At 42.1% G+C, this 12,198-nt stretch overlaps 1 protein-coding gene across 1 annotated transcript in view; it reads right to left on the bottom strand.

The window, feature by feature from the left end:
• The window catches only part of myocd (myocardin), an 87,001-nt gene that overhangs the window by 35,720 nt on the left and 39,083 nt on the right, over window positions 1-12,198 (bottom strand). Inside the window, exon 3 of the mRNA XM_031561533.2 lies at window positions 8,426-8,588. Within this exon, the coding sequence (XP_031417393.1) occupies window positions 8,426-8,555 (130 nt within the window). The 5' untranslated portion in view covers window positions 8,556-8,588. The remainder of the gene's footprint in view (window positions 1-8,425; window positions 8,589-12,198) is intronic.

Here is a 12,198-nt window from a genome sequence, read left to right as displayed (position 1 = left end):
GCAATGGCATCATAATTTGTTGAAAGTAGAAAATAACTATGAAATGATTTTAATAAAAATGCTACCGATTACCCTAATTATGAACTAATTCACACAATGGACGTGGACCAGAACTAATTTCACTGAAACTGAAGCAACATTAATTCTAAAAAAAACTCCTTCAAATGTTTTAATTAGATAGTGATGGGAGTGCGAAATTGAAGACTAGAAATGATCTTTCATCTTCATCTGTCAGATACAGACAGGTCTGATTATTAAAAAAAATAATAACTTGCGTTAATATCTCAAGTGTCAGTTACTTATCTTCCTTGATGAGGTTCTTCTGACAGCTGCCTTGGCACAGTAGTCCTTTCCTCTCTGCTTCAAGCTGTAAGCATTTGCTACAAGGCCCAAAACTCCAAACATTTATTCACAGCTTTAAGATCAATCTCCAAGCCAGAATCCTTCTCTCAACATTTCAATCCTTTTGTACTGATTTGACATATCACTGTGCCAAAGTACCTATGTAGTTGGTTTTTGGTACATTACAAAAACGCAACATCTTAAAATGGAAGATAGCAAAGTATATTTCAGTTCAGTGTTTAGGCACGCCAGCCACCCGTTTAAGCATTACGCATTTTCCAACCTGAGGAGCAACAGGCCACATCCCAAATGTTTCACAGTGGAGTCAAGCATTCGTGGAGTTCACCTATGGAGATCAATGCAACTCCAGTGCCAGACAGAACAGGTCCATGCTGTGGCCCTTGCACAGTCGGGGGCCAGCTAGTTTCCTTGTTCTAGGGCCGTGACCAGTCAGTGCGGTCGTACCTTGAACGTCCTAGGCAAATTTCCCCTGGTGGGAAATCACGGAAAGCTGCCATCGAGCAAATCGGAGGAACAGAGCAAAGACAAAAGGCCCAGGACCAGAACCAAAACATTATGTTTAAATGTTCTTGCTCTACATTATGGGTCCAAGGGTCGTGATTAAATATGATTTATCAACCCCCCCTCCCCCCCCCCCCTTTTTTTTTTTCATAGGCAATTTATACTCTGTTCTGACCTCCAGCGAGATTATTGGGTCTGTCAACAGTAATATTAGCTCAACCTTTTTGGACTCCAGCAAAATGTAATCGTTTTTTTTTTGTTTCTCTTAACTGTGTAGGGTGCAGAACACAGTTCTGAAAGTGATACTGTAAGTGAAAGTAGCTACAGACCAGAGGTACAGCTATAGAGTTCACTAGTTATCAACATGCTGTCCCTTTTCCAATAGAGGCGATGTTGAATTACTATGATCGCTATGTATCGTCATGCTGTTGGTTAAATGCTGATTCTCAATAACCAAGTTCAAACTGCTGAACAGATCCCAGAGTTAAAGAGTGACATTATTTATACAGTTCTAGCCTATGTCAATACTTGAGAATCAAAGACTAAAGCTGCCATAAGTGATTAGTTTTTGGAATACTGCAGCGATCTAGATTTACACGGCCTTCTAGATTTGACAGCCGTGACTAAAACAGTTGCTCCTACAGTGGTGAGGTCTGGCACAAGTTAGCATGAAATGCTAACACTTCTCATAGCATATTTAACAAAAAAGCAAATAGCCATAAAATATTAGATGAATTTGCAAGGCCTGTTGTAACACAGAATGATCCAACTATCTTGCTTTTGTTCTGAATACTAGTTCTAAGATAGCTGACCCCCTTCTTCACTTAGAGGAAGGCTGGCTGGTTCCTAAATGCAAGGCAGTCTTTTCTGATGGCAGGTGACAAAACCTGTCACGAATGCCTTCAGCTGCGTTCATTTTCAGCAAGGAAGGAGGGGCGGGGGGGGGGTCTCTACACCCACTTGCCAAATTACAGCTCTGCCTTGTTACTCTGGACTGAACAAAGCTGGATCCCTAACTCACGAGGGAGCACACACTGTTCAAATAAGTAAACCTCAAGAAACTTTTCACTTCTCAGAAATAGTATTTGGGAAATGCTGTCGCGTTTTATCTACAAAAGCATCAAACTGCTCTTTATTGATGCCAGACCAATCCCCCTGTGTGAACATATTACCCACATTACACATTCCCATTGCGTTCCTGGCAGAGCTTTCACTACCTTCCCTTGCACAACCGCAGAGGGCATGTAATGTCACATCGATACATTTGTTGAAAATTCAGCCGTCGTTTAACTTCTAAATACATACTCGAACATTTGTTTCAAAGGTTTATTTTAACAGCATGACCACATACATGTCGGTGTAAGATTCTCATCCAAGATTACATGCAACGTTTATGACTGAGCGCCTGTGAATTAGAGACCTGCAGTCCTGGACAGCCATGGCTGTAATATACCAGCCTAACTCTTATTTATATTAGCTGCAAACCAATTTCAACTGTACATTCCAGATAGGTGAGGATATCTTGGCGCCGGTTTTGAATTTTTCAAAGCTTACAACAAAATCGGTGTCCAGTCTTTGGCCATTCCTGCCATATGTGCAAAACATTTTTGCAACCAAAGTAATGATAGTTTTATTTAGACTCGTGAGCTCAGAGCTTTTCAATAATGTTTTACTGTAATATAACTAAATGTGATACCAATTACCAGGCACTGGGGAGGTTTCTCAAAGGCAGAGCTCTTGGCTTTTTGTAACTATTCAAAAAATTCTGGGTTTGCATTTTGTTGGTTTTGCTCTCCTGCTTTCGTTCTCCTCCATCTCATTGCGCGTGCCATAAATATCTGTTTCTCTTGACTTGACTTCAGGGTCGCCGTAATATTAGCGGAGAGGCATTATCAATCAACTAGTCTTCATTACTGGCTCTGGTCGAAAAAAATAAATGAAAAACCTGAAATCAAATGATGAATGCACATATGTGCAATTTCATGGATGAATTAGGAGCGCAGAACAAACAACAGGAATAACATATTACTGCAGATTCCACCTGTTGCCCTAATGAGGAAATGCTGGGCCCAGTATTTTGTTTTTATTTTCCGTCGATGGTATCAGCAGTACATTTTGGCAGTTCCTTGTAAACGTTGCTTTTATCGAGCTGGAAGCCTGATGTATGATACGAATGCATGCAATGAAATAAACGGGAGAGGCTTTTTTTTTTGTGGTTCGGGGGGAAGCACTATGGACTGGGAGTGAGAGGGTTTGTTTTGCCCTTCATAGCTGCATGGTTCATTAGCTGTGTTGAATTTGGGTAGCCCTGCATTCTTGTGAGAGGCATCCCAGTGAGTTGGATTATGTGGAGATCATTCCATTCTGAAATCTCAGGCTAAGAAAGTGAATTAAAGACCTATTAATTCACTGATGACATGATCAACAGTGTTAATAGTAGATCAATGTCTTAATAGTTTGTCTTCTTTCTTTCTTCTTTCGTCCTTAAAGCTACATGTCGAGTAATTACAATCACTATGGTCGTGGCTGCTGCTGCTGCTGCTGCTATGTTTTCCTGCCGTGGACGGACCCAAACTGCTCATAACTCAGGAGATCAAGTGATCAGGCGATCAAGTGTTTGCCTGCTCCGGTGAGCAATTTCATCCAGATGAGTGTAATCTCTCACCCACAGTCACCGCAAAATCAGCATGGAATTCACATGAAAGCATCCCCCTGCGTACCATTTCACTGGGCCCAGATTGGAACAATAAGGCAGCCAAAGCAGGTGTTGCTCCCTTGAGACGAGCCAGAAACTTGGTGTGGTTCGACCTCTCTCTCTCTCTCTCTTTCCCAAAATGTGTATTCCTACCTGAGATGGTATTGGTTATTTTGAAGTGATTTTGCTTCTCAAGAATGGATACATTTAGCAACACATGCTACAAACCACAACCCCCTGACTTCCACTGAAGTAACAGCAACCTGTTTGGGGCTGATGGAGTTTGCTAATCAATTGGGCTCTCTGAAGTCACGCCAGTGGTGATGGTGATTGCAGGTCGTCGAACCTTGATGAGGTTATGGAGCTTGCCACTGACCCTAGAAGTGATCCTCTCCCAATCTGGCCTCCGGATGTAGCGGACCTGGGTCGGACTAGAGCCAGATCCGTTTTAGAGTCAGCGGATTACTGGTCTTACGTCCAGACCCTGAGCACACACACCTTAGAAAGCGCTGACAAACATGACAGGCAATGGTTCATTAAAAGGGGGAAATTAATATCAAATGACTCGTAATAACCATGACAGATTTTCACTTTGGTGATACTTTCGTGTAGCCTGGATACCAGACCGAACTTAGCCCCGCCCACACATTTTTTGGTTGGGAAGTTCGGTCTGGCATTACTCCATTGAGGAGAAATTATCTGCGGCTCGATATCGGCCGTACCAATCAAATTGTTAAGGCGGGCTTTATACGATGATGGACAGATGATCAACAGTAACGTAACCAACCACGTCACCAACACACGAGTTGAATTCGTTTTCAACAAACATGGCTGCCGCTGGAGAGCTGAAATGTATAGATTCGAGTCCATTTAGACATTGACAGTGCATTCATTTTGAAAGAGGAACAGAGAAACGCGATTAAGGCATTTGTCAATCGAAAAGATGTTTTTGCCTTCCTTCCTACGGGATCCGGTAAAAGTGTAATGTATCAGCTGGCCCTGGTCACATACTAGTTGTTCTGATTGGTTGTAGGTAACCAATTGAGCGAAGAGGCATTTTTTCTCCTGGTTCGGTTGAAACACGCCCCATAATCACAGCCCAATGGAGCGATATCAGACTCATATTCTGACTAGAATTATGAGTATGACATCGTCAGGCTAACGTTCGTGCGCATGGCACAAACAAATCTCTTTTGTTGATGAAATAAAAAGCTCTGCACCAACATTTGTGTGAACGATGCCATCATGTGGACTGTTTCGACAGCTTTTGAGAGGTCTGAAATCAGATGGCCTCTGACACATCCAAACAATTACAATACGTTTGCTGTGTTTGGTGTGAGACAACAGACCATTTTTGTTTTTGCAAAGGTGACTCTCGACATTATGCAGGGCCAGTCTGAAAGCAGACAGACATGAACTTGGACAGCATTCGCTCTGGGGGCCCATTGGAGAAGCTCGCAGCTGGACGCGGAGAATCAGACCCGAGACTCGATTCAACATACAGCCCCTTTCAAGATTCCCTGTAGATTAGCCTCCGCTGCGTAATTGTATGATTTCAGTGGAAAAGCGAAAGCCGTTTCATAACAAAAAGGACTGACGTCAATGTCCAAAAAACCATCACTCTAAGAGCACTCTTAAAACAAAGGAATTAGGTGTTTGCGCAGAGGATCAGCATTTTGGGCCACATGCTCAGGTTACGTGCTACAGCGTTGCCTTGTTTTTATGCGCTCTGCTCTTGAAAGAGAACCACTGGTCACTGACTACTTCCCTCCAAGCATCGTCCTCTAGAGTAACACAGGATGTCTCAAAAATCTCTGATGAGACTAATATGGCGCTAAGACTAACAAAAGGATTCACACAGTATACACATTTACACCAGCAGCCATTACAGAGCCTAAACAACGTAATTCTGCTGGTGGAGGGATTGGGAGAAACCTAAATGTTCATCAACACAAACGAGATCCCTAATCTACATTAACACGCTTCATGCACAATTGAATAAAATACACACGAAACGTTAGAGGAGAGATCTACTGAAATGGCAGTATATCTACTGAAAATACAAGCAGACCGGCACAAGCACAAGGCATGTAGGAGTTAACCTTGTATGTGTCTTGGTAAAAAACAGAGATTCACTCCCACAATTTTTCATATGGAACTAAACTCAAACTTGTTGACAGACTTCTGGCACTACAAATGCATGCTTGTAGAACAAACAAGTCGTGGATTTACAATCATGAAAAGTCTGATTATGCCACCATACAATGCAAACTCATTTTCAAACCTGACAACTATTGTTTAGCTCCATAATAAGTAGCCTCTGTCAAGACCATGCATTTCATCTTGGACAGAGATGAATATGTCTTCATTAAAAATGGCTTAAACTTGTTTTAACACACTAGGATGTGGGAAAGCAACAGATCTTTTGTAATGTGGTCTGTCCTGTAAAGCTGTGCAACATGTGTAACCGCTGAAGGATATTTCATAGAAGTGGGTCACACAAAAGGCCTTGAGGCCCACTTGCTTTTTGTATTGAGTGGCCCATGAGTAATGAAGCAAGACCATCAAAGAATGTAAAACATTGTGAATACAATTATGACAAAATACATAATAATGATAATAATAATAATGAGAAAAATAAAAAAGAATGGCTTGGTTTGCAAAGATTGGCAGTTATATCACCTTCCTTGCTTATTACATTTCCCTTAATTTATTTTGCAGATACTTTTAGTCAAAGCAACTTACAGGACAGATATATATTTTCATTAGTAGGTGCACACCCTGGGTGTCAAACCCATGACCTTCATATTGTTAGCACCTTGCTCTACTAGCTGAGGTACAGGTCCACTTACTCAGTTACTGACCGAGGCTGTAGTTCAGTAGTGAGGGACTGCAAGGAAAACAAAACACATCTGCCCTTTACAATCTGTACATGACTTATTCTTTATAATTTAATGATTCATTTCAATGTAAGAGGGAAGTTGTAGCAATGTCAGGGACAATGTGTTTGATAGTTTCATTCAGCTCATTTGCTTAAATAGTGTGTGCAGTCCTATGAATTGATATGAATGAAAATGTTAAAGGCCTGATAAGTGACTGCATGCAAATATTAGTGTGAAGGAGCACCATCAACTGCCACAAACTATGGTGGCATCCAAGTGACTAACGTACATATACTAATCCTTACCATCTGCAGAGGTACTAGTCTTCAGCTAAATGTCCATTTCCATACCACACCCCCAGAACCAATACTGATTCTGTTTGATGAAACAGCTTTTCACAACCACTCTCCTGCACAGGATTTCAGTATGGGCCACTGTGTTACATGTCACTCTTTAATGGAGATTATTATTCCCTCTTGTTTTATGTTAACCATTTTAAATAGACAAGGAAACATCGATTACAATACTGATTTAACCGAATCATAATCCACAAGTAAGAAGTCAGTGTACAGCTCCACAATAACAATAACTTGTTTTTGTTTCCACGGTGACTCCTGTTCATCTTTGCAAATGGAGCAGTAAGGTTGGAGGTGATTCAGTGCGAAATCCCAGACTATGATGGCATCTCCGTTGTATCTTTCATTCGAACTTCAATCATGGAGCACTGACACATTGTGTGTGTAATATTGCGTCGTCAAAGTGCTTAAGGCATTACCTTCTTTTAAACTGGGAGGATGAAGAACACGCAAAAAAACTGGATAAATAAATAAATGGCTGAACTCGGGGAGACTCGAGTTTGTGTTCATTTGCCTCTTCAATTACTCTCACCCAACCGCCACACATGACATCATGGAAAACTTCTATTGGCTCTTAAAGTGAAGTGGGAACCGCTGTATTTCTCTCGCCGTTCGCTGGGGAGCCCAGGGAACCATCCGTTCTAAAAATACAAGGTTCTATCACAGGATTCCACAAATACTTTCATCCCTCCAACCTTGTGATTCAAGTGGCATTTAAGCTGGTTTGATTAAACTGTGAAGTTGAAAAGCAGAGCACACCGTTATTTCAGCATGGATTAGTCATCAGCTGGTTTTAATAAAACGTTCAAACGAGCTTGTTTTATCTGGCGCGGGGAGTCACTTGGCACTCGCCAGCCTTGTGCATGCTTACCTATTTACCTGGTATGTACATTGGCGAAGGCCAGTGACTCTCTTAAGACGGCGGCCTATCTTAAGCTTTCAAAGAGCCCGTCCAAAAATGATTCAACCTTTTGTGTTCGAAGCTGTTTACAAACTTAGGCTTACGTGGGCCTTGATTGTTTTCCGGAGTTGGGCAGGCGTCGCGACATATAGCCAATACAACACAGATCATGATGGAAATTCCTATCTGCTTTGCCATCAAGCTTCATAGAATTAATACATATTCTCATGAGTGTACAATACCCCAAAGGTGAGTACATGTGACCCTAGGAGAACATCATGAGTGTACAATACCCCTATGTTGAGTACCTTAAGTGGACATCCTGAGTGTACAATACCCCTATGTTGAGTACCTTAAGTGGACATCATGAGTGTACAATACCCCTATGTTGAGTACCTTAAGTGGACATCCTGAGTGTACAATACCCCTATGTTGATTACCCTAGGAGAACATCATGAGTGTACAATACCCCTATGTTGAGTACCTTAAGTGGACATCCTGAGTGTATAATACCCCTATGTTGAGTACATGTGACCCTAGGTGGACATCCTGAGTGTATAATACCCCTATGTTGAGTACATGTGACCCTAGGTGGACATCATGAGTGTACAATACCCCTATGTTGAGTACCTTAAGTGGACATCCTGAGTGTATAATACCCCTATGTTGAGTACATGTGACCCTAGGTGGACATCATGAGTGTATAATACCCTAGGTGAACACTTACCGTTCTTGCTCTCCCTTTGAGTAGATCTCTGGGTAGGAGTGTGAGGGACTGGATCGCTTGTGTCCCCGGTAGCATGGTGAGGCTTCGGAAATGTGTGTTCAGGACTCTTCTCTGTGGTCTTCACATTCATCGCCCTGACCACCACACTCCCTTTTACATACCCCTGAATAGAAAACACATAGAGAGAGAGAGAGAGAGTGAGTGAGTGAGAGTGAGAGAGAGAGAGAAAGAGAGAGAAAGAGAGAGAGAGAGAGAGAGAGACAGAGAGAGAGAGAGAGAGAGAGAGAGAGAGAGAAAGTGATGTAATCTAGGACACTGCTAAGATGGATATTATTTAAATCACCTGTCCTTCAGTCCCTGACAAGCATATGGACACCGCAACAACATTAATATCTTGAGACCTAAAAGCCCATCACGAAACCAAGACAAGAGATTCTCTTTTTCCTAGAAGGTCTTTTTCCAAGTATGAGAGGTATAACAATCACCAGAGTGCATCTGTTTATTTACAAAGCCTAAGCCTGCTTGAAAGCACATATATGCTTCTTCCATTTGAGCACGTCACACAACATATTCATCTCCAGAACTTACAAAGTGCAGACCTTTAACGTGGCTACCTCTCCGTGCAAATATTAAACACACAAAGGCCTGACTTCAGTAGCTGAGAGCAAGACCCTGCGATGTGTCGCCGTGAAAAATGAGGCCCTCGCCTTCTCCCCGGACAGGCCAAGTCTTTTCTATGTATAGTACATCATCTACAGAAACAAACCGCATAGGGCACTACAAACATACATCTCTGTTTTCTTTAATAAACTGTGTTTTGAAAACCACTTAGACATTTGAAGGACATTAATTCCCCCAGACTGTCATGTCTAATAAATAAAGTGGTGTTATTGAAGCCCTGCTGCCAATTTATTGCACAATTCAGGGGCCAGAACCACCTACTAAAAATCGTGAGTGAGAAGAAAAAAAAATAAAAATAGGCGTAGATGTATTTTGTGATGTTCCTACAATGAATTGCATATTTCTAATAAAAGTGGGAGCAATAGATTAGAGCAAGGTGCAAGCTCTGCCCCCCGGCCCAATAACTTTTACAAGTTAGGCCAATAGTTCCAGTGGGATTTTTAACACCTTTGGTTCAAGTTGGTCTGTGTTTGTAATCCGCTTTCAATGTCAAATCAAATTGAAACCGATAAGGTGCCAATTATGCTCAAGAGCAGCCTCACTGTGATTGTGTGCATGTGTTTGAAATAAAATATACATTTAAAATGAGTAGATATGGAACCATTAATAATGGGGTAACGTTACAAAAGGCATGAAGCTCCTGCATTTCTTGATGTATTCTGTTTTTCTCTTTAGTCCCATAATGATTATGTGCAATATACAGTGCAATCTCCAACATGAAACAAATACTGTGGAATACGCACATGGTCCCCCCCCACACACACACACACATACACACACTACGCTTTCTCTTTATCTCTCTTCTCTTTTTTACTCTTCCCACACACATTGGGAAGCAAACACCTATCATTACTTTTTTTTTGTCCACCTCACCGACACAAGTCAAAACAACTTTGCATTTAGGGAAACGGAGATCCGTGGACATGTGTCTCCCCGGTTTATCTCCACTCTGCCTCTTTATTGGGTCCTTAACTGATGGGACAAACTTTAAAGGCAAGTCTAAAAAGGGCCCCAACGATTTATACGCATGTCACAGCTCAGGCCCAGGGAACTAGTGTAGTAAAGTGTGGCTATGGGCACATGTGTTTGGTGAAGATGGAGCTCAGTGACAAAGCCACCCAGATTTGTGCAGGGGGGAAAAAAAATAGAATCAGGGGGTCATCTTCCAAGACCCCAGCTAGTGCTTAAGATAGCATCGGCACTTAATGAGAGTGATGTGTCGCGTGGAGGCCTAATTGAAGGCCGGCATCAGTCAAACAAGATACGACCTGGAGCTTCATCCATTCTCAGCAATAACATCACTAGTGTATGCGGTTATCGGGCTCTGTCGAGTCCTTTGGCGAACTCCCCCTCCTCCCTAAAGCTGTGATGTCTCTCACAATAAACAACAGGACCCGGATCATATGGCAGTTTGATGGTGTCAAAGCGACAACATCTTCCACCTAGATAGTGCACAGAATATGCATCCGTGGCTGGCCCTCATAAAGAGTGTTTTATTTGACTGACATTAAACCACACATTAGTCAGGCCCATCCATTAACAGCTACAGCTCTTTGCCCTGGTGGTATCCAGCCATCTCTGGTCTATGCCGTGCGGCAGCCTCTGTGGTTAGTTTATTCAAACAAAGACCATACCACACGTCTGACTTTGAACCAACCCTAGTGTAAGGTAGGTTCGTTTGGAGTGGTGGCTATGCTGGGCTGTGTTTGTCTATTTTCAAATGTATGCTGTGGTTCAAATGGAGAGTGGCTGGGGGACATCAGGCCTGTGGTTGCAGCAAAGCACACTGTGTCTAGACTATCAGATAGAAGCCCCTGCTTTTTTATGCATAAATGAGCCTGTGGTGTGGTTTGAGGTGGAATGTTTTCTTTCCTCTTGTCATTTTTAATCATCACTCTTTTTTCCCCCCTTTCCTTCCTTTTGGCTACTTTATTTGTTCTATTTCTTCTTTTTCATCTGCCTTTTTTTTTTTTTTTGTCTTTCAAGAGCTGACCACCAGTTGAGTTGAGACGGTGCCAAATTTATGGGAGGTTTTCACTGCTTTCATTATTTATCTTGGGGTCATTCCAGGACTTCCAGGGATGACTTTGACTTTTAGTTGGAATTAACACTGGGTTCTCTCTGGCCTCCCAATTAACGACTGCATTCAAGCATTTTACAACTTAATTGCAACAGCCTAGCAAACTTTAGCCTAGCGCGGAGTTCCCTTCACACCAATGCAGAGGCAAAAAAGAGAACAAGTGTCCAGTCAAGACAGATTGGTCCCTGACAAGTACGGTAGAGAGAGTGTCTCCAAGAGGTGCACTCCAGACAACAAATTATGTTGGAGATAAGATGGACAAGACACAAACTGGAAAAGAAGAGTGAGTAAAAAGTCCACTGGAATGTAAACCTCCGCATCAGAGTGGTGACACATATGAATGTGGTCCGTCTGCAGTATTCAACGGTTTGCTGGGAGGTAGAAAGCAGACAACACGCAGACTGATCGTCCAGCTCGGGATACCTGACACCTAACTATCTAATGCACAAGGCAAAGGTGACACACGTGAGGATTTACATGAAAGTAATACACAATACATGACATGGGTACCACCGGAGTGCAGATAGTCTGACAAGTTGTTATTAACGGACATTTTAACACAGGATTTGGCAAGATTTAGGGCTTTTGCCATTCTATAATAAACAACAGCATGGCTATATTGAAAATATTTACTTAATTCTCCAAAGTGACTTATGGCAACATTGGCTACTAAACAGAATGTCATGAGTGTTATGGCGTCAGGTGCCACAGACTGTATAAATATTCCCTGTGCACTTGTTTATAGGAAAACCCCATCTGGCCTTGGCTAGTGGAGTCAGACACACCAGTGACCCCACGTTTTTCAAACGGAAAATATAACACAAGTGTTTGCGAAGTTGGGCGAACTTTAACAGTCAACTGTCAAGTGACAAGACAAGACAGTGTTGTAAAAGGCAGCAGCGCTCCACATCAAGGTTCAGATTTCTTTGAAAACGGACGGTAAATAGAACAGCAGAGTCATACTGGTAGTCTCAGTACTCTTTAATTACCCTGGGGTTTTGTTTTTTTATAA

The sequence above is a fragment of the Clupea harengus genome, chromosome 23, assembly GCF_900700415.2.
Source record: "Clupea harengus chromosome 23, Ch_v2.0.2, whole genome shotgun sequence".
NCBI lineage: Eukaryota > Metazoa > Chordata > Actinopteri > Clupeiformes > Clupeidae > Clupea > Clupea harengus.
This window is presented reverse-complemented; position numbering and strand designations above follow the sequence as displayed.